Source organism: Gymnoscopelus microlampas (assembly GCF_963454915.1).
Source record: "Gymnoscopelus microlampas genome assembly, chromosome: 14".
Classification (NCBI taxonomy): domain Eukaryota; kingdom Metazoa; phylum Chordata; class Actinopteri; order Myctophiformes; family Myctophidae; genus Gymnoscopelus; species Gymnoscopelus microlampas.
In genome coordinates, this window is record NC_139951.1 from 45,892,161 (window position 1) to 45,914,709 (window position 22,549).

The 22,549-nt window shown below is 42.9% G+C and overlaps 3 protein-coding genes across 3 annotated transcripts in view; 2 read left to right on the plus strand and 1 right to left on the minus strand.

The window, feature by feature from the left end:
• The window catches only part of kif19 (kinesin family member 19), an 84,256-nt gene extending 72,256 nt beyond the window's left edge, over nucleotides 1-12,000 (minus strand). Inside the window, exons 1-2 of the mRNA XM_084078690.1 lie at nucleotides 11,913-12,000; nucleotides 7,331-7,411 (exon numbers count right to left, since the gene is read on the minus strand). Coding sequence (XP_083934816.1) covers nucleotides 7,331-7,411; nucleotides 11,913-11,951 — 120 coding nt within the window. The 5' untranslated portion in view covers nucleotides 11,952-12,000. The remainder of the gene's footprint in view (nucleotides 1-7,330; nucleotides 7,412-11,912) is intronic.
• Nucleotides 12,001-13,298: 1,298 nt separating this feature from the next.
• LOC311060251 (mitochondrial inner membrane m-AAA protease component AFG3L2-like) lies at nucleotides 13,299-15,275 on the plus strand (the record flags this gene model as incomplete). Its single annotated transcript, XM_084078381.1, has 1 exon — nucleotides 13,299-15,275. One exon carries the CDS (start codon nucleotides 13,299-13,301, stop codon nucleotides 15,273-15,275), a length of 1,977 nt encoding a protein of 658 aa, XP_083934507.1.
• Nucleotides 15,276-20,174: 4,899 nt separating this feature from the next.
• On the plus strand, nucleotides 20,175-20,774 carry LOC311060253 (proteasome subunit beta type-2-like; the record flags this gene model as incomplete). Its single annotated transcript, XM_084078389.1, has 1 exon — nucleotides 20,175-20,774. The coding sequence occupies one exon, from the start codon at nucleotides 20,175-20,177 to the stop codon at nucleotides 20,772-20,774; it is 600 nt and encodes a 199-aa protein (XP_083934515.1).
• Nucleotides 20,775-22,549: the final 1,775 nt, after the last annotated feature.

Here is a 22,549-nt window from a genome sequence, read left to right on the forward strand (position 1 = left end):
CGTTTTTAACTCAAATCTTTGCTTCTGGGGGGTCCCTGGAACAAAATATTTTGAGATGGGGGTCGGCGGCCAAAAGCATATCATTTCGGGGGTCCTTGACATGAAAAAGTTTGAGCACCACTGATTTGGAAACATACGTTTTTCAGAATACTGTTGAGATTTAGGAGACATGTGTAGAATCGGCTTCAGGTCTTAATGGGTTAAATCTATCTAATCTACATGTATCTATCTATCTATGCTCCCTTCAGACATGGCTTATGTAATTCCATGTTGTTGCTCAACTCACTACATCTCTGACGACCCCTGCCCTGCCAGCTGGCCCCTGAAGAAGAGCACACAACTGAGGGTATAACACCACATGATAGAGAGCCACAGCCTGTAGCCATGGGGCTATAATGATCCACGAGAGAGAGACACAGGGATAGAGAGAGAGAGAGAGAGAGAGAGAGAGAGAGAGAGAGAGCCTGTAGTCATGGTGCTAATCGGAAGAGAAAGAGGGATATATACTAGAGAAAGAAAGAGAGAGACAGAGATATAGAGAAAGACAGACAGAGAGAGACAGAGACATGGGGGGGAGGTCAGGTGCTAACAGGCTTAACCTCGGCTAACGCTCCCTCTAGTGAGATCATCTCCTTTAGGCTTAGCGGGCCAATGAGTCGTCTGCTATCTGCCAGGAGACAGGAGACCGCCACCCTGCTATCCACCCATCATCCATCCATCCAGTGTTGATTTTGACAGCAAATGTTGATGTAGTTTTAGTCTTTGGAATAACATTTCATATCATAAGATTTTAGTCAACTAAATCTGCAGTTGATTTTGTCGTCGTAATGGCAGACTCTAATGGCAGATTTTACACTTGGTTGCATGCTGAAAATAGCAGATCCACAAGCCCGCAACGCGTCGGTTCGTAGATCTGCTATTTTCAGAGCGCAACACCCGAGCGCAACCAAATGTGAAATGACTTTCTTAGCTCAGTTCTACTGGCTCTCTTCTCCACCAGTTCCTCCCTAACATTTTAGTCTTTAGGTTTTTATTTGTCGACAAAATTGTCAGTACATCTAGTCATAGTTTTTGTCATCACAGCTTAGTTTTCATTTAGTTTTCGACAGTGAAAAAAGGTCGTCGACAGACATTTTCCGTCATAGTTTTAGTCGACGAAATCAACACTGCATACATCCAGCCAATCTGTCCAAGCCTACAGTCTTGTCTGCCATATGGTGACTGCTTGCCTGCCTGGTGCACAAACAAATGTGTGTGCGCAAGGGATTAAGTGTGTGCGTGTGCGTGTGCGTGTGTGTGTGTGTGTGTGTGTGTGTGTGTGTGTGTGCGCGTGTGTTCCTGATATAGGCTACATTTTCTGGGAAAAGGTTTGGACACAGGTCTACTTGGAGACAAGAATGGCATCACCAAGCAGAGATTATTCATACAGCTATAGGGTTAGGCACGTATCTTTTAAAGGGATATTTCACTTTAAAAATGAATCAGGGTCATTTAATCGTCTACTCAGGCTTTTGTGAACACCCCAGACAGTTTTAAAGTTGCTTGATTCAGTATTTAGATATTTGATATTTATTTTATCAGACACGCCCCGATCCTGTACAAACCCATTGTAACATCAAACTCCATTTGCCCTCATACTCATACTCATACTGCCCTCCTAATATGTGAGGGGGCCGTGTTTTTTCCATTACTTTTTTCATTTATTTAAAAAAGATATAGTTGGAAAAATGTAGGTACAGTAAAAATTATTTATAAAATAAATGAAAAAAGTAATCGAAAAAACACGGCCCCCTCAGGTATTATGAGGGTGGTATGGGTCACCAGAACAAAGGACGGGTGTTCTTGATGAATCTAACATGGTTAAAATGGAGTTTGAAGTTACAATGGGTTTGTATAGGAAGGGGGCGTGTCTGATAAAATGAATATCAAATATCTAAATACTGAATCGAGCAACTTAAAAACTGTCTTGGGTGTTCACAAAAGCCTGAGTAGACGATAAAATGAATGTGATATGCAATGTCCCCAAACAGTTTGCAAAATGTGTGTATGCGTGCACTATAATCTCATGACTGGTGAATGTTGTGGTCTCCCCGTACATCCCTCTCTCTATATCCTCTCCATTCATGCCAGACAAGTACAGATAAGCCCGTCACAATGCAGAGAGTACGCAGCACAACACACACGTAAGCCCATCACGGCACACACACACACAATACATAATCTCCCAGTCACAATAAGGAGCGTCTCTTGTAATTGCGATGAACCTTTGGCTGTAAACATGAGACAGATATGACCTGACTATAAGCGGTCAGGGTCACTGTTAGAGCCTGATATGAGTGATATGTCCGTTTGGCCGATATATAAGAGTCATTATTTGACTTTTTTGATGACATCCATAATTGGCAATTACAGTACCCAGCCCATGTGTTGATTATTAACAACTTTGGCGGCCCTATTTTTGGGAAAGTTTAATTGTGTTCCAAAATAGCAGATCTACAAGCTCACAACGTGCTGCAATGTGACGCATTGTGGGCTTGTAGACCTGCTATTTTTGAATAGGGCTTAAGTGATTAAATACCATAAAGTTCAGTTTGTGTGTGTGTGTGTGTATCATATTTACTTCAGTAGGCCATAGCCACTATGTACACACATTGCAAAACACATGCAATTAGAGGATTTGATCTGGGCTCTTTCTGGCATCACAGTGAAGTGTCCATCATGCACTAGACAGTGAACTAACTGCTCCAGACGAGTGAGTTGCCTTGCATGACTGGCTCCCCTGTCGGTGTGTGAATGTGTGAATGTGAGCTCTGAGTGGTTTGGAGACTAGTCAAGGCGTTATATAAAAATGCAGTCCATTACCATTCTGTTCTGTTTAATGCACTTAATGGATATTGCTCCGGTTCATTGGGGATAAGTGGCTCTGTATTTAGTGTCACCTAAACCCCTGGAAATGCTGAACATCTTAGTATGTTTTTGTTTCAAATTAGGTCAGAGGTTGGTCAACTCCGGTGCCCTTTCACACATGTACCAAGAACAGGAGAATGTCCATAATGCATCAATTTGCCATTCAAACAAAGAATGCCTGTGAATCCACTCCATTCTGACGGCGATATAAAATGTGTTATGAATCCACTCCATTCTGATCTGCTATATAAAATGTGTTATGAATCCACTCCATTCTGATCGGCTATATAAAATGTGTTATGAATCCACTCCATTCTGATCGGCTATATAAAATGTGCTATGAATCCACTCCATTCTGATCTGCTATATAAGATGTGCTATGAATCCACTCCATTCTGATCGGCTATATAAAATGTGCTATGAATCCACTCCATTCTGATCTGCTATATAAAATGTGCTATGAATCCACTCCATTCTGACCGGCTATATGAACGCGCTGCGACGCGTTGTGAGCTTGTAGATCAGCTATTTTCAGCACGCAACCAAGTGTAAAATCAGCCATTACGACACTATCAAGGCACCGCCAAAATACATTTTAGTTGACTAAGTCAACTGTAGATTTAGTCGACTATAATGTCATGATATTTAGTCGACTAAAACTACACAAAAACATTTCAGATGACTGAAATATGACTAAAACTACATGGAATTTTATTCAAAAGACTATGACTAAAACTAAATCAAATTTTGCTTTCAAAATCAACACTGCTATGAATCCACTCCATTCTGACCGGCTATATGAAATGCAATTAAAAGCTTGCTGTATACAAAAATGAACATTAAAGCCTAACTTCAACAGAAAAACAACAACAAAGAAAACACAGGTAGTCCGGGCTGAGACAAACATAACAAGGCTTCGTTAGGGTGGCAGTGGTGATGCAGCATAGCTACCAGTGCCTGGTGCACCCACTCAACTCCCCCGGGGGGTCCCAGACCCATCCTAATGAGGTCATTGCACATGTGTGAACGCTGCTTCTTGAGACCGTGTCTATAATTGAAATGCCTCTGAGAAGACAGACAGACAGAAAGACAAATCTTTGAATATATATATATTTTTTTTAAAGCGAACATTTGTAACTCAATTTTTTACTTCTGGGGAGGGGGGTCATCCCTGGAACAAAATATTTTCAGATGGGGGGCCGTGGCCAAATACAAATAATTTTGGGGGTCCTTGACATGAACAAGTTTGAGGACCACTGATATATAGCAACATACATTTTTTTTAAAAACTGTTAAGATTTAGAAGACATTTGTAGAATCCCCAGAAGCAAAGACTTGAGTTACAAATGTTCGCTTTAAAAAAATATACATATTCAAAGATTTGCACACATTTTCACGATTTTTCAAAACATAGCAGATCTACAAGCTCATAGCGCGGCACTCGGTGCCGCGCTATGAGCTTGTATATCTGCTATTTTTTTGAATAGCCAAAGAAATCTTAAAATGACACACAGATGCTTTCCCAGCCTTAACAGGTGTAAAGGAGTGGGTGGAAAGTATCGTTTGTGCAAGCTCACAAGTCATAAGGCGTAGAGAGAGAGAAGGAACAAGGTTAAACAACGCGGATAACAAGAAGGTCCTCTCTGAAACAAACCGCCGCACTTCACTGCAGTCAACATGTAACGCCACATCTGAGTGGAATCTTTGAACCTTTCCATTAGCATCACAGTGTGCCTCAGAGCTGTCTGCAATGACTCATCTTTTTACGAATGATGAAGTGAACAAAACATATCACCAAGCAGAGAGCCGCTCTCAATTTCTTCTTTATGTGTCGAACTGCCGTTATCTTATTCCCTATACCACGTTACTGGTGGGCCATGAGGATATAGAAAGTCGGCCCCAAAATTATTGGCAAAACACTGTGATTTTAATAATATAAATAATACTAAATGTCATGGTATTTTATCTTTAAAAAATAATGTTTTCATTGTGATACCGATGAATAGGAACTTAAAGGAGTAGTTCACCCAAAAAACGACTTATTTTCTATCAATTACACACCCCATGAATGACACCCATATTCATGTCATTCATCAAATTATTGGTTTAGGAATGTGACAAAAACAAAAAAATCTCCTTGAATTCGAGGCTTCACGGGGTGTGTAATTAATTGATAGAAAATAAGTAATTTGTTTGGGTGAACTACTCCTTTAAAGTATACTATGATTCCATTGATCCAAGCCAGAACACCATCGATCGATGTTGACCATGCTCTGAAAATACACGCGGCCCACCCAACTGACCACTGGATCCACTGTGAACGCTTTCGAGAATTTCATCTCGGGCCCTAATGCAGAAAATGTTGGGAAACTAAACGTCTTTCTGTAATCTTCAGTTCCTGGTATATACACTGCGTGGACGAGAGAAAAGTCGATTTACAGTAAGGCACGCTTAACAAGAACGCTGAAGCTTTGTCGTTGCTAATTTAAAAAAGTGTCTCGCCACCCCCGCCCCCCCCCTCCCCCCTCCTCTCCCTCGCTCTACGCCCACTTAATGCCCTCAATCTGCTTACAGCGGGTAGGAGTATACAACCTCAGCAAGCTGCCAGACACAATCCTCATCACCACTCACACTGTGTTCATCATCATCATCATCATCATCTCACACACACATGGGTGCTGTTGCTAAGTGGGCTCCTGGGTAGGCGGTAGGCACCTTATCGGCCGCACCCAGCTATAATTGGCTTCCTGTATAAATGTGGCCCTCAGGGACCTCATGCTGCGCCTGACTGTCTGATGCCAGATCTTTGGATTTGTTTTGACAGATTTAAAAAAGTCCAAAATCTTGGCCTGGGCCGCGGCGTGGCGGTCCAGGCACCCTAGGCTGCAATGCCAGCCTGACAGCGTGTCACGGGTTCGACTCCCGTTCCCGACGACCTTTGCTGCGTGTCCCCCCCCCCCCATCTCTCTCCTCCCATTTCCTGTCAGCCTACAGTAATCTATCAATGAAGGCAAAACGTTTAAAAAAAAAAGAAAACAAATGAAAATCTTGAAGTGTAACAAAATGCTCTCAATGCGCATTGAGAGCTTGTATATCGGCTATTTTCAACATGCTGGCTTCTATTGAATCCTAATGACTGAAATCAGTCGTGGAGATTTAATCCATCTCTTATCCAGTAGCCCTTGTCAACAAACAGCAGGGTAAATAGTCACATAAAATAAATAGAGTGCAAAGAAAAACTATTTAGTGCTTCAAAGTAACTAGGATACCAGGTAAACATGAGCTGAGCGTAGACGCCGATTGGCTCTTTGGTGCCTTGCATGGTTTCCTCCGCCGTCGGTGTGTGTTAACTAATGTGTGTGTGTGGAAATGGGTAAATGTAATAATGCACCATTTGGTAAATAGTTTCTTATGCAGCCATTCACTATACATCATCTCGTCTCTGTCGGGTGGAAACCTCATGTGTCCAAAACTGTTACTTTTCAGGATTCAAATACACAAGCTCAAAACGCTACATTTTGCTCAATTCCAGCTTGAGCTCAAAACCCGCTTTGCGCCGCGTTTCGTTACAGATCTGCTACTTTTGATGCTTTTGAGTGACGCTGTAGTATGATCGAGTAGGGCGTTATTTTAGAACATGGAGATAAGAGGTTTCTGCCCGACAGCGACAATATGAAAGCTTTCAGCGGGGTCTCCGGCATGGAGCGACTAACATCATCATTATCAGAAAAGGTCAGAGTCTACGAGCTGCCATATCGTGACTCACCCGGACGTGTGTTGCGCGTTGAACTGAAACGGAAAAGGTTTGACTGATTCATCAAACGGTCAGTGAGTGAGTGCGTCATGTTGTCACCTGAGCGCTGACACGGCAGTGCTTTTTAAAAAGGCCACCGCTGGCTGTGACCTGAGGCCACTGTGTGGATGTATTATACATGCAGACACTCTGTCACACACATGACAGCACAGCGGAAACCACACTAGATGCACGCACGCACACACACACACACAATGACCCAGTAAACATGCGTGTGTGTGTGTGTGTGTGTGTGTGTGTGTGTGTGTTGCATTCACACTTAAGTAAACAGGATGCTAGTACTGACCACACAAACACAAACACGCATACCCATCAATCAATCAATCACAAGCCATCAATCAATCACAATCCATCCATCAATCAATCAATCACTTGCTTGCGTGTGTGTATTCAGACAGACTGTAGCACAGACACCGTCACGCGCAAGGCTGTCACTTGAAAATTAACAGACCTACACGCTATAGCCAATGTGTCGCATTGCGACGCGTTGCTGGCGTGTATATCTGTTCTTTTTCGGCAGGCAACACCATAGAGCAGTGGTTCTCACTCACAGGCTCTTTTCCAGTATCTAAATGAGGCTGTATCTAACAGAGGATGGTCTCTCCTTACCTGCTGGTCCACTCTGTGAGCCACGACGGTGGCAGCCTCCTCCTGCTCTGCATCGCTGATGGGTCGGATCCTCAAGGCCACCTGGGAGAGAAGACACAGAGAGCAGGTCACTTCACTGGGAGAGAAGACACAGAGAGCAGGTCACTTCACTGGGAGAGAAGACACAGAGAGCAGGTCACTTCACTGGGAGAGAAGACACAGAGAGCGGGTCACTTCACTGGGAGAGAAGACACAGAGAGCAGGTCACTTCACTGGGAGAGAAGACACAGAGAGCAGGTCACTTCACTGGGAGAGAAGACACAGAGAGCAGGTCACTTCACTGGGAGAGAAGACACAGAGAGCAGGTCACTTCACCGGACACTCCAATCGATTCAACACACAAAATAAAATCTCACGAGTGAAAATGTCATAATGTGCGATTTGTGAAACAGTGTGAAAGGATTCCCCCCCCCCTCACACACACTAGCGCCGATTCCTAAACAATACAATATGTAAAATGAGGATGCTTTAGTAATATTGTTCCTGCTGTTCCACATACTGCCAACCGTGTGAAGAAATCAGGGATTGAGGCTTTAACCTTTGCTTTTATATGAAATATCAGAGACGATTAACATATTATTATACATATTACTTAACATAACCGAAAATAGCCTTTCTACAAGGTCTCAATGCGTCGCAGACGCATTGAGAGCTTGTAGATCGGCTATTTTTGCTGTGCAACATGCTACCATGAAAACTGAGAACTTTAATCCATGAACACCACAGTAGTAAAGTTCTCATTCTACTTCTCTGCCACCAAGATGTGGGATGCCCTGACACAGTCCATTAACCCATTTAGACCAGGGGGAAAGAATCTGTGTCATTTTTAGATTGCTTTGGCTATTAAAAAAATAGCAGATCTACAGTACATGCTCACAAGCTTGTAGATCTGCAATTTTCTTTTTTTGAAAGATCGTGGAATTTTTTGTGGTATTATTTACTTAAACAAAATCTTGATGATCATCCTAGGTCATTGACTGGAACATTAGGAGTGAAAATGAGTTACAGATGGCATTTTTTACACCCGTACAGTGTCAGTAAAATAGAACAAAACAAAATGCGACGGCATTCAAGTCTTGTGAAGAGTTGTTAGAAGGTGCTCTTCACAAGAAAGGGGGAAAAACATCCATAATCAAAACGAAAATGAGTCCAAGGCACTCTTCATGAAACAAAAAAAAAGCTTTGACCCATTCAATCCGGGAACGCATATCGTGTCATTTTAGATTTCTTTGGCTATTCAAAAATAGCAGATATACAAGCTTGTATGAGCTTGCTATTTTTGAAAAGAAATCTTGAAAATGTCTCAAATCTTTGAATATACAGTATATATGTTTTCAAGCAAACATTTTTTAACTCAAATCTTTGCTTCTGGGGGTCCCTGGAACAAAACATTTTAAGATGGGGGTTTGCGGCCAAATACATATCATTTTGGGGGTCCTTGAGAACCACTGATATAGAAACGTTTTTCAAAAAAACTTAGGAATTAGAAGACATTTGTAGAATCCCAGAGAAGCAAAGATTTGAGTAAAAAATATTCAAGCATTTAGAAAATGGATAGAATATTCAGGGTGCTGTTTACTATCTTGTTTATATCAATAAAAGTGAGTGAGTGAGTGAGTGAGTGAGTGAGTGAGTGAGTGAGTGAGTGAGTGAGTGAGTGAGTGAGTGAGTGAGTGAGTGAGTGAGTGAGTGAGTCTCCAGCATATCTCAAGAAATGCCCCCGACCAACTTGAAACTTGTTGTGTGTATCGCAGAGGACGAAGTGTGATAAATAATTTATAAATCAGAAAATCCCAATATTCTGTAGGGTGTACCCTGACTCACACCAATGTGACGTCATACCACTGATGTCATAGACCCATATTTGGGCATGCCTCACACACAAAGAACACAAAGAAGGGACACAAACAGACAGACAGACAGACGGGTACAACAGGTACTCTGGCAACGGGTGCAACAGGTATTGCTTAAACAGGTGCGGCATTACCAACTTGCATCGTAGGCCTGTTGCCCGGTCTAGTGATTATAAATATATATCTGCCGTTCTGGGCCACCAGATGAGCAGCAGGGGCTTTAACCTGGAACGCATCTGTGTCATTTTGAGATTTATTTGGCTATTCAAAAATAACAGATCTACAAGCTCATGAGCTTGTAGATCTGTTATTTTTTTTTGAAAAATCGTGAAAATGTGTGCAAATCTTTGAATATATATATATTTTTTCAAGCGAACATCTTTAACTACAATCTTTGCTTCGGGGGGCAGGGGGGTCCCTGAAACAAAATATTTTCAGATGGGGGTCCGAGGCCAAATAAATATAATTTTGGGGGTCTGTGACATGGAAAAAATTGAGCACCACTGATATTATGGTAACCTTTTCAAAAAACAGTTTTAGAAGACATTTGTAGAATCCCCCAGAAGCAAAGATTTGAGTAAAAAATGTTCGCTTTAAAAAATATATATCTTCTAAGATTTTCGCGATTTCAGATCTACAAGCGCGGCACTCTGTGCCGTGCTATGAGCTTGTATATCTGCTATTTTTGAATAGCCAAAGATGGGTGGAGACCCGGTCTTAATGGGTTGTTAAACAGGGACCTATTAATCAGTCAGCACCTTTATAGTGTGTCATGTACTGGACAACAAGAGGGCAGGGAACTTTGAATTATTCAGATTATGGGCCACAGGTTGTACAGTATAGCATGGCTCCTGGGGCTGACAAATACCACGTGCTGCTTCAGAGAACAAACTATAGAGTTGTTGTCAGGCAGAAACCTCTCATCTCCATATTCTGACTTTTTGTGTTTTTTTGTAAATTAACGCCCCTACTTGATCATACTACAGCGTCACACAAAAGCATCAAAAGTAGCAGATCTACAAGCTTGAAATGCAGCGCGAAGTGAGGCGTTTTGATCTTGTAGATCTGCTACTTTTGCTATTTGTTTATTTTTAATCCTGAAAAGTAACTGTTTTGTTTCCACCCGACCGAGACGTTATGGGTTATAGGTTATAGGTTTTTTTGGGGGGTTAAAACCCAAAAATATGTTCAAAAGTTAAAGCTCTATATTCTAATAGTAATCATTATTATATGGAGTGTTTGTTCAGTAACAGGGCTCTCTCCCCATCTCTCCAGCTCTTTAGTAAACAGAAACATGTTCAGGTCTGGGCCACCAATTTCCTCCAATCAAGAAAGAGAACCAATTTATCAGCTTCAATTTTATATTGCACCGATTCAAAATTGTGTCTGCTAATTTTTTTGGTGTTGTTCACCGCTTCAAATTGCACTTGTTTATCCTGTGTCCTGCATGAGTTCTCTCTCCTGGTTGGATTGGATGTATTTGGTGTTCTGTTTACTAAAGAGCTGGAAAGTCAAGAAGACCCCTGTTGTTGAACAAACACTATAGCAATGACCACTATCAGAAGCTTAAAAACACTTATTTTCAAACAAAAACAAACAAAAAACAACCTGATAGCTTAAGCAATAAACACCACTCAAAAAGGTATAGAAATAGAATCCAAAACAAATAAGGTCAATTCATTATTTATTGAAATGGTACACTTTTTAACCGTTTAACCTTTTATACTTTGGCTATTCAAAAATAGCAGATCTACAAGCTCATAGCGCGACACAGAGTGCCGCGCTATGAGCTTGTAGGTCTGATATTTTTTTTAAATCGTGAAAATGTGTGCAAACCTTTGAATATATATATTTTCATGCAAGCCTATAGAGTATAGGCTACAAATAGAACCAAATGGACCTTTTGGGCCACTCCATTTGATTCCATTGTGTACCCTCACAGAGTTACATATACAGTGTATATAATGGGCACCTGAGAGCTCTGGGCACCATTGTATTTGTATATTTATTGATTTAATAGTTTTTATATTATATTTATTATTATTATTTCTTTTATAAAAGGGGGGCGGCAAATTCATGTATTTCTACAATTGCAACAACTTGCTACAAAGCCTGCCAGTCTTTATGGGCAGAAACAAGAAGTTGAAGGGTACATTTAGGGTCTGATAATGATGATACCATGCATGTTCAAATCTGCATACTTTACATTATTTATGACCATTCCACAGCATACATTTGTTCTTTTTATCATATGTTAGAAGAACAAATAATAATAACACTGAGGTGCCTCCAACGTTTATGTGCCCATTGGAGTCGACCTGTAGCCATCCATCCATATAGGTTTCCAAACTTCTTTTGACCCAAACTAGTGAAAATAGCAGATCTACAAGCTCGCAACGCGTTGGTGAGCTTTCAAATTTTCTTTAAATTGATATGGAATTTCTTAGATTCTTCTTTTCGTTTACTTTGTTTTTGAATTCATTTTACATAAATTGATATGGAATTTCTTAGGTTTTGTTTTGTTTACTTTGTTTTAAAATTCATTTTATATACATTAATGGAATTTCTTCGATTTATTTTTTATTTCAGAATTTTGGGGAGGGTAAAAAAACATTTGAAATAGGCTACACGAAACAGTCATATATTTATATAGCTCACACAGTTAGACTAACAACTTATAGTAAACTCACAGTCAGCTGGTGGTCCTTGCACTCCCCGGTGTCCTTCATGGTACCTAGCGGCGGGCGGGGGGAGGGTAGGTGGTCCTCGGCTGGGATGCAGCAGAGAGAAGGTGGTCGGTGGTGGTGGTCCCTACTGACCAGCCCGTTATACCTGCTGCATGGCCCCCTCTCTCCCTCTCTCTCTCTCTGGGGGTCTGGTGGTGGTGATGGCGTACACACAGAGACTAGACTCCACTGGTCGCAGCTCGAACACTGGATAAAGGATAATTTACACTAATAACAGTCCTATCATTTGACTGATAATAAGTGGCGGAGGTCTGCCGAGCTGGAGACCCCGCGGGTTCGAGTCCAACTCGGTGTGCGAGACGTTACGTTGCAAATAATAACATGTACGTGGTCGGTCGGTGGGCAACTGGTATCTTTACTGTCTCTAAAGTCACAAAATTAGTCTCTCTCTCTCTCTCTCTCTCTCTCTCTCTGGTGGACGTGACACGGTCTCCTCTAATGGTCCCTGTTTGTTTTGAACGGGGGGTCCTCCTACTTACTGTACTAAAACAACAATAACAACAACTACATAATAAGGATGGCAGCAGGTGTCGTCAGTCAGTCCACCTGCTCTCTACTGTATCGTGTATCCCCCTTCACTGTTATCTTCAGTGTGTGTGTGTGTGTGTGTGTGTGTGTGTGTGTGTGTGTGTGTGTGTGTGTGTGTGTGTGTGTGTGTGTGTGTGTGTGTGTGTGTGTGCGCGCGCGCGCGTGTTGTTGTCCCTGGAGACACACACGACAGCCTAACACCTACCAGTCCAGCAGCAGGCGTGTGTATCTTTTCTTGTTTTTTTGTTTTTTTACCCCCCTTCTTTTTTTTGTCCGTGATGATGATGACACCTGCTGGAGGAAAACATGTACTTCTGCACATTAAGTGTTCAAAAAATCCAAATATATGTGCATTATGTTCTTTAAGTCTTGTAGTTTTTAATGACTGAAGTTGAAGTATTTATTTAAATTTGTCATGTATTTAAATTTGTATTTGTATTCATTTTATTAATTAATAATATATGTATTAATATTTGTAATAGTATCAATTCATTCATATTATTATTATTTATTTTATTCTTTTTTTCTCTTATGCATCTTATGTTTATTTTGTTTGTACATATAGTGTTATTTTTGAATTGAATACCAAGGCCCCTCCAGTTATGCAAACACGTTGTTGTACCCATTGTCAGAGTTGTCTGTCTGTCTGTCTGTCTGTCTGTCTGTCTGTCTGTCTGTTGTGTGACGTCATCATGACCAAGGCATAGGCCTATATAACCACGTCCAGCAGCTATGCAAGCCTTCTTTAGTTCTTAAGTCTTCCTTTGACAAGTTCTGCTGGAAAACAGGAATCAGAAGGCCATGACATTAAGACGGAGAATTAAGAAACGAAGGGATCGTCAAGACTACTCCAACTGGTACAGTCGTCTGCAGTTTTGTTTGTACTTCCTGAGTGGAGCAGCCCTTACCTATTACTCATTCTACCATGATGGAGGGAGAGAGGTGACCTGGAAGGACTTTGGCAACAACTACCTCTCTAAAGAAGTGGTTGAACGTCTGGAAGTGGTGAACAAGCAGTACGCCAGAGTGGTGTTCTCCCCAGGGAACACTCCGGTGGACGGTTATGTGTGGTTCAACATTGGCAGCGTGGAAACGTTTGAGAATAACCTGGAGGCCGCTCAGAATGAGCTGGGTATCAAGACAGCGAACAGACTGCCTGTTCGGTATACTACAGTGCGAGACTGGACCTTCCTACTGAGCTGGATCACTTTCTTTGGCATCATTTGGGGATGTTGGCATTCTCTGAAGCCCGGCCTGGGGATGGGCCAATTGTTCAGCATCAGTAAAACAACAGCCAAGGTCCTGAAGGACAAAATAGACGTCAGATTTAAAGACGTAGCCGGCTGCGATGAAGCCAAACTGGAGATCATGGAGTTTGTCAACTTCCTGAAGAATCCAAAGCAATACCAGGACCTGGGAGCCAAGATCCCCAAGGGGGCGATTCTGTCAGGACCTCCAGGTACAGGTAAGACCCTGCTGGCTAAAGCCACAGCTGGAGAGGCCAAAGTTCCGTTCATAGCCGTCAACGGCTCCGAATTTGTTGAGATGTTTGTCGGCGTGGGCCCTGCCAGGGTCCGTGATCTGTTTGTGATGGCTCGTAAGAATGCTCCCTGCATTCTGTTTATTGACGAGATCGACTCCTTGGGCAGGAAGCGAGGTAAAAGGAGTCATGCTGGAGGGTATTGTGAAGCGGAGAATACGCTCAACCAGTTACTGGTGGAGATGGATGGGTTTAGCCCATCCACTAACGTTGTGGTGTTAGCTGGAACCAACAGACCTGACATACTGGACCCAGCTCTGAGAAGACCTGGACGCTTCGATAGACAGATTTATCTCAGTCCTCCAGATATCAGAGGCCGGGCGTCCATCTTCAAAGTTCACCTCGGACCCCTGAAATTGGAACCTGACACAGACAAAGATGCACTGGCCAAAAAAATGGCCACTCTCACGCCCGGTTTCTGCGGTGCTGACATTGCCAACGTTTGTAATGAATCCGCGTTGATCGCCGCCCGACATCTCGCAGATTCCATAAACCACAAACACTTTGAACAAGCCATAGAGAGAGTTATAGCAGGCTTAGAGAAGAAGTCCCGGGTTTTACAGCCGGAGGAGAAGAGGACGGTCGCGTACCATGAGGCCGGTCACGCTGTAGCTGGCTGGTTCCTGGAACACGCTGACCCACTCATCAAGGTGTCTATCATTCCCAGAGGTAAAGGCCTGGGTTATAACCTGTATGTTCCTAACGACCAGTATCTGTACTCCAAAGAACAGCTGTTGGACAAGATGTGTATGTCGCTGGGAGGAAGAGTGGCTGAGCAAATCTTCCTCGAACGAATCACAACTGGAGCTCAGGACGACCTTCTCAAAGTCACGCAGAGTGCGTACGCCCAGATAGTCCAGTTTGGTATGAACGAAAAGGTCGGCCTGGTTTCGTTTGAACCTCCTCGTCAGGATGAGGTGGTTCTGGAGAAGCCCTACAGCGAGGCCACGGCTCAACTCATAGATGCCGAGGTCCGCTCTATGATCAACGACGCCTTCCAGCGAACCTACAACCTCTTGACGGACAAGAAGGCCGACGTGGAGAAGGTGGCCCTGCGTCTGCTGGAGAACGAGGTTTTGGATAAGGCCGACATGGTGGAGCTGCTGGGGCCCAGGCCGTTCGCTGAGATGTCGACATACGAGGAGTTTGTGGAGGGGACGGGCGGAGACGACGAGGACATGTCTCTCCCGGAGGGACTGAAGGACTGGAACAAAACGGTCAAAACCAAGAGGAATTGAGAAGCATGGATTGAGCAGATCTCTGCAGGAATATGAGCCCACGGACCCCCATAACTCAGAGAGTGTACAATCGCGGAGTTACAGATCTGTAAGGGTACATTTGGTTTCTGATCAGTAATTTAGCTGTGGACCGCCTGGAACCCAATCAAGGACCCCTGGGGGTCCCTGAACCTAACTTTGAGAACCACTGTTCTGGAACTCCACCTGCCTGAAAGTCTGACTGAGATCTGGATTCTCTAGAACCTTTTCTCTCTGCTAAAAGTGTTTCCCAAACATTCGGTCGGGGCCCTGAATTATTTTCGGAAGTAAATATCCTTTTTTTTTTCTACATTTCCTACATTTTTTTGAAATTATTATTTCAAAAAATGTTTCAGAAAACTAACATTTTCAGGACAAAAATCGATCATCTCAAAATAATTTTAAAACAATATCCATAAATGTAAAGAAACTTAATGAATAGTGAAAATAGCAGATAAGCTCAAGCTTGTGAGCTTGTACATCGGCTATTTCAACTAGCAGCTTGTAGATCGGCTATTTTCACTATATAGGACTTGAGTGGTTAATTCAGAATGTAAGTTTAGGTCCCTGGCAGAGGCAGAATCTTATCTTCTGGGTCTCAGCTGAAAATGTTTGGGAACCAAGGTTCTAGAGCATGTGAATCTCAACCATTTTCATGTCTACGACCCCCAAAGGTCTGGTAATGCCAATCTCCTGGACATCCCCCAAACAAATAAACTCACCTGGGTGATGACAGGGCTTTCTTAGTTGCAGCCCCCTCTCTTTGGAACTCATTCTCACCTCACATCAAAGCCGTACCCCCACCCTTGCCTTGTTCAAAACCTCCCTCAAAACCCACCTTTTCAGACTCGCTATCCCCGCCTAATTCATAATCTCCCTTTCTGCCTTTTAGTCTTAGGTTGGTGTTCTTTTTTCCCCATGCTCAATTTAACTTTGACTAGCCTTTTAACGTTCTCCTAATAAAGTTGTTTATTTTGTTTTGTTTGTTTGTAAAGCAACTTTGGGTACTAAGAAAAGCCCTATATACATTTGATGTATTCTTCATCTTCTTCTTCTTCTTATTATAGAGTAAGGGTCCACTTGGTTCCCAACTATCAATCATTTTACCTGGGGACTCCCGGGAGCCCCGTCAAGGATTCCTGGGGTTCCCCGGACCCCACTTTGAGAACCAACTGTACTAGAACATGGTCCTAACCTAAATAAGTTGTAGAACTCCCTCTGTTACTAATTAGGATGGCTGTGTGGATTACTGTATGTCTGTCAGACCCTCTTGAGCCTTTTGGGCAGACTGAGACAGCTAGAGAAAAATGTGGCCCTCAGCCCGACACAGGCAATTTAAAGTGCCCAGTGCATTTGTGTCGAGACCTTCAAAATATAAAACACAGACTACGCAACCTACGCATCCTCTGGTCTAAAACGCTTTCTAAGATATAAAACAGGCTACGCAGGTTTGTGTGAACAATAAAAGCTGGCAAAAATAGTGAAGCAAGGCAGTTGTTGAAGGTTAAAAAAGTTAAATACCTATTTATTCAATAACTAGAAAATGTGCTCCTCGGAGCACAAGTCTCCGCCAGCAAATATTGGAATTGGAATATTGGAAATGCATTACCGTGGATTGCCTTTTGTCTGCCTCTTGGCAAGCCAACAAGTTTCATGAAGGCAATACGTTGACTTACCAAACTTTCCTCTAACGGGTGCAAATCCTGCAGTTCTCGAGGTATGGCGTCCAGTAATAAGTTGTTAGCCCAAGCCTGTGGAGGGAGTTTCCCCATTTTAATGGAGCGATGACATGTACAGTATCTATTGTTGCTGTGTACTTTGCAGGTTTTAACGTTCACAGGAGAAACAGACATAATTGGGTCCACTTTCTGACATCTTCTTTAAGGATGCGGCACCAGCTTCATCAGCTTGAACGTCTTCTTGTTCTTTAGCTATTCTGTAGCATCTCTTCTTATTGGTGGTCTTTGTCTCTGTTTCTTAGCTTTGGCTCTTTGTCTCTGTTTCTTAGCTTTGGCTTTCTGCTGTCGGCATTGCGCCTTTGCTTCTTCATGAGGTTTCAGACGATAATTTCCTGCTTCTTCAGTTTGCGTAATGAGAGTTAGTTGCATTGTGTGATCTCAGCTGTGATCTCAGCTGTAATCTCAGTTTGTACTGGAAAGTGCTGTTCCTGACTGTTCCTGAGCACAAGTCTCCGCCAGCAGCAGAGATTGGAAAAAGTTCCAATGTTGGAACTTTTCCTGCTAATATCTCCTGACTAAATGTTAGCTTGGCTGATGGCACTGATGTCACTTCGGAACGCGCACCGCAGCGCTCCGAAGTGATTCACCTATTTATAGGTATGTATTTCGTCATGCGTCTCGCTAGCCAATCAAAGCACATCTTTTCAACATATTGTCACGTGTCACATGAAGCTTGACCAATGTTAGCTTGGCTAGGGGGGGGGGGACACATCGAAAATCCAACGAAAACATACTCTCCACCATGCCTTCGGCCTGGCGGAGACAATAAAAAGCCCTTCACAGTGTTTATCAAAAAATGCAATTCAACAACAAAAATCACACCCAGTGTGAAGTGGGCGGTGTGTGGTCATCACAACATGACTCACTTAAAAAAAAGGATAAATTACTTTCTTCTAAGTCCATACTGCTATTCATAGGGCTGCACATGTGTCATGTGTTTCGCTAGCCAATCACAGTCCTGAATTTGCAAAGTCAGCCAATCACATTACAGCTAGTGGTGATGACACTAGCTGTAATGTGATTGGCTGACTTTGCAAAAGTATAGATTTGCATTGACTGTGGAAGGGTTAGGGGTGTAGACTGCGTTGTAGACTATTGGCCAATCACGGTGCAGGATTGGTCAGTGTCCAAAACTCACCCAAAAATGACACAATTCCTCTCGTACCCCAAATTAGGCCTGTGCAGTGGTTGTTTGTTTTACGTCATGCCCGAGGCATAGGCCTACAATATATATAACAATGTCCCGTGTCTACGTATAGTAACTCTTTGTGATGTGTTCTTTACGCCTTTAGCCATGTTGTGGACCGAGAAGCCAAAGGGGTACATCACAGTAAGACAAATAAAGAAACGTAAGGCCCACAAGAAGGACACTCAATGGCTCCATTGGCTGCAGAGGTGGTTTTGGAGGGTAAAACTGCCATGGGATAAGAGGTGTCATGCAAAACTCCTCAATGGATTATTATTTGTGTTATTTTTAGTAATTATGATTGTCTTTTCATTTATATTCATTACTTACTAGAGCATGCCCATCATTCGTGGCAGTGCAAACAAACAGACAGACACACAAGTTGGCCAGATGATTGGAGATGCCGGAGAATCGAGATGACTGGAGATGCTGATGGAGGACGGAGGGCTCCTCTGAGCACGGCGTAGAGACATTATTTATTCCGAGATGGAGGGGGAGAGAAGTGACCTATACCTGGAAGGACTTTGGCAGCAACTACCTCGCTAAAGGAGTGGTTGAAAGTCTTCGAAGAGTTGAACAAGCACTACTACTGAACTTCAAATCAAAAGAAAGAAGAAAACAAATTGAAGGTGACACAAGACCAATGAAGCAACATATCAATGTATGCAGCATATCAAAGGTATGCCATGAGGGCCAGGGTATTACACAGTCAAACAGCATTAAAAGCTATGGCAAGAAAAGCCGATCTCAGGGCTCTGGCTGGGATGTATGGCTGAATGAGATCAGATCAATATGGAGGGGTCAGCCCATTTTGGGCTTTAAACAAACAATAAAACAGTGGAGTGAGACGAGGACTAGTTGCGCCCTTTCTTGCCAGTGAGGAGGCGAGCGGCAGCATTTTGCACAAGCTGTAGACGTCTGAGAGCTGACTGATCAATACCTACATACAGAGCACTGCAGATTTCAAGCCTCGAAGAAGTAAAAGCATGGATGACCTCTATAGGTCGGATGGGGGCAGATAGGCCTGGACAAACGCCTAAGTTTGGGGGGGGGGGGGGGAAATGCGTTCACCACAGAACTGCTTATCAACTTTAGTGTACAGTAAAGGTTCTTAACTGAAGAATGGATATTGACAATGAGGGGACCGAGCTGGGTGATAGGTGAACTAGAACCGTGATAACATTTTTTTTTAATTAATTCTTGCTTTCATTCAGTGTTAAAACGTTTGTGTTCATCCAGGATTTAATGTCTATGAGACAATTCAGCAGACATTATTATGTTTGTGACATCCACCTTTGACCCCTAGGCATCTTTAACATACGATAGGATAGGATAACCATTCAACATAAATGTGTTTGTTGACAACTTCTCAAAATTATTATTTTTAATGTTTGACCAGTCTGTGACTTCAGCTGTCTATTATATCATCTGTGACATCTGTGACTGTATGGCGCAATACTCCAAATTTGGGCAAGGATTCAGCTCAATCTGAGCCCCATTGACCTCTGTTAAAAAAGAGAAAGATATTAGATATTTTTTTTAAAATCTAAAACGTGAAAAAATGCATGCAATGCTACTTTGGCCTAATGTGAGTGTGCACAAGAGTGGTTTACGAGATCAGCCCCATACAGACAAACGAAACGAAGACACAAGCCCCTTGCCTTCGGCCTGGCAGAGACACTATTCTCACTAACTGTTACAGTTGTCTTTGCCAGGATACAGCTTAGGTAAATAATGTGTGCTCTGAATGTTATATTTCTATTTTTGGAGACATTGACAATGCCTCTCAGCCTATAAGTTTGAGGAAGGAACTGTGACGTCACCGCCAGCACATAAGAGGGGAGAATATAAGAAGGACACCCACTTATCTTTAGCTCTGTATCCTGAACAAGTGAGATTTCTGTTCTCAGCTATTCCAATTGTTTAGAATATATATATAACTACCTAATCTGCACAATGGAATATTTGCTTGCCATACAGGGCCCGGATTTTGTCCTGGTAGCGGCTGATACCGTTGCAGTAAACAGCATTGTCCAGATGAAGCAGGACCACGATAAGATGTTCAAACTGAGCGAGAAGATATTGCTGCTGTGTGCGGGAGACTCAGGCGACACGGTACAGTTCGCAGAGCTCATCCAGAGGAACGTTCAGCTCTACAAGATGATGAAAGGTTACGAGCTCAGTCCAGATGCTGCCGCAAACTTCACCCGGAAGAACCTGGCGGACTACATTCGAAGCAGGACTCCGTACTACGTGAACCTGTTGCTGGCGGGTTACGACGACACGGACGGTCCAGGTCTGTACTACATGGACTACTTGGGCTCCATGGCAAAGCCCCCCTTCGCCGCCCACGGGTACGGAGCGCAGCTCACCCTATCCATCCTGGACCGCTACTACAAACCAGAGCTGACCCGCAAGGAGGCAGAGGATCTGGTCAAGAAGTGCGCCGAGGAACTCAAGAAGCGCTTCGTCCTGAACCTTGCCTCCTTCCGCGTGCGCTTGATCGACAAGGACGGCATCCACGACCTGGAGACGATCACCCCCGGAGTGAATTGACCGGTTCCAGTCCAGACCAATTAAGCCCCCATGGTCAGTAGGGATTTTTGAAGCGCTTAGTCTCCAAGTGGTCGACTCTGGTACTGCAGGTTTAATCCAATTTGACCAAAGCAGTCAGTTCATGGCTCGACCAATGGCCTCAAGGTAGTTTAGTTTGTGACATGGACGTATTAAGGACAACAATGACATAACGACTACCCGGAAGGAGTGAGCAACTTAATTAAAATTAATGGCTGGGGATTTCGGGTAACCCTCACACATTATTTTTTTTGGGTATCATTGCCCTTTCTCTTTATGTTCCAATACGCAGTGACTCTGTTGATATGAGTTCATACATTGCAGTTTGCAGAGTACTGGTTGTAGGTCATTTAAAACATGTTGGTTTTCAACATGGGGTCCGGGGACCCCACAGGGTCCTTGAGGAAGTTACGGGTCTTTAACTCTGAGAGTGTACAAATGGTACCAAATGGACGTGTAAGGGTCCAGTTAAAATAACACAGGAAGGTTACTGTGTAGACTGGGGTTCCAGAGAGGAAAAGAAAAATCATTTCATGCCGGGGGTCTTTGAAATAAAAAAAAGTTGAGAACCATTGATTTAAATATATAAATATATATATGAGTAAGAGAAAAGAGACGTCGATAGGCAGGTCTGCCGAAGAAGACTGAGATACTTGTTTAGAGATGTTCACAGTAGCGACTCAAACTGCTGGTGCTGGTCTTGCCAAAGTGAGACACTAATGACAATGTCAAGGCTAAGAATGTCCATAACAACTTCGTCCTTTAGAAGACAGGACACGTTGTCAATCCAAAGGACAGATTTCTCCTCAGTAATCAATAAAGCGGATCTCAGCGTTCCTGGATTTCAGCGTCGTAATGTTATCTCAGTCAAATGTGAGCATTCTTTAATAGAAAAAAGATTAGCCTATTATTTGGGGTTGGGGTGAGAGCATGAGAGCATTACTTTATTATCGTTCACGTTCAGTTGATCCATTGTGCGATCAAGTTACTTCCAGACATAACAGATGTACAAGTTGTCAATGCGGTGCGCTTGCAGATCTGTAGTTTTTTATGGTGTTAAATGGGAGATGATCTACACGGGAGCGCGCTTGTGACTTTCAAACTAACATGAGATACACCTGTGATCCGCACAAATCATGGCTCTGCACTGCACCCCCTCTCATGAATCACACACTTATCCCAATATGCGCAAAATTTACAACCAGGACAAACACGTTATTTACGACCAGGTTAGTGAATGAGGCCTAATTGACCCTAGCAAAGCAAAGGCTGTCCCATCAGTACCCTGGGGGTGACTAAATTGTTCCATAAGCTTTACCACTTGAATCCTAGCATCCCTATTCTGGTGCTAACATTCTGCAAAAATAGCAAAAATGGCCATTTTCTGTAAAGATATTTAGTGTCGAGTGAAAACAGGACAGGCCTAGTATTTTCTTTTTTACTTTTTTTTTAGAAACTTCTTTCTCAAAGCCTACTGTGATATTGGCTATGGCTATGTAGTCAATATCTCAACTATCTTATATATATACATTTCTAAACCCAAAACCCCCCAAAAAAACCTGCCACTGTGTGGGACTAAACACAAAAACAACATATCAATGTCACTAACAAGACACGCCACAACGTGCAGAATTACTACGCGCAGTCTGTAGGCCACTTCATACTGCTCAGCACACATCTGCCCCCTCGCAGCATAATTAATTGCGGCCAACACAAACTCACAACATTACAGTCGGCCATGTTGTTCCTTAGCGTCA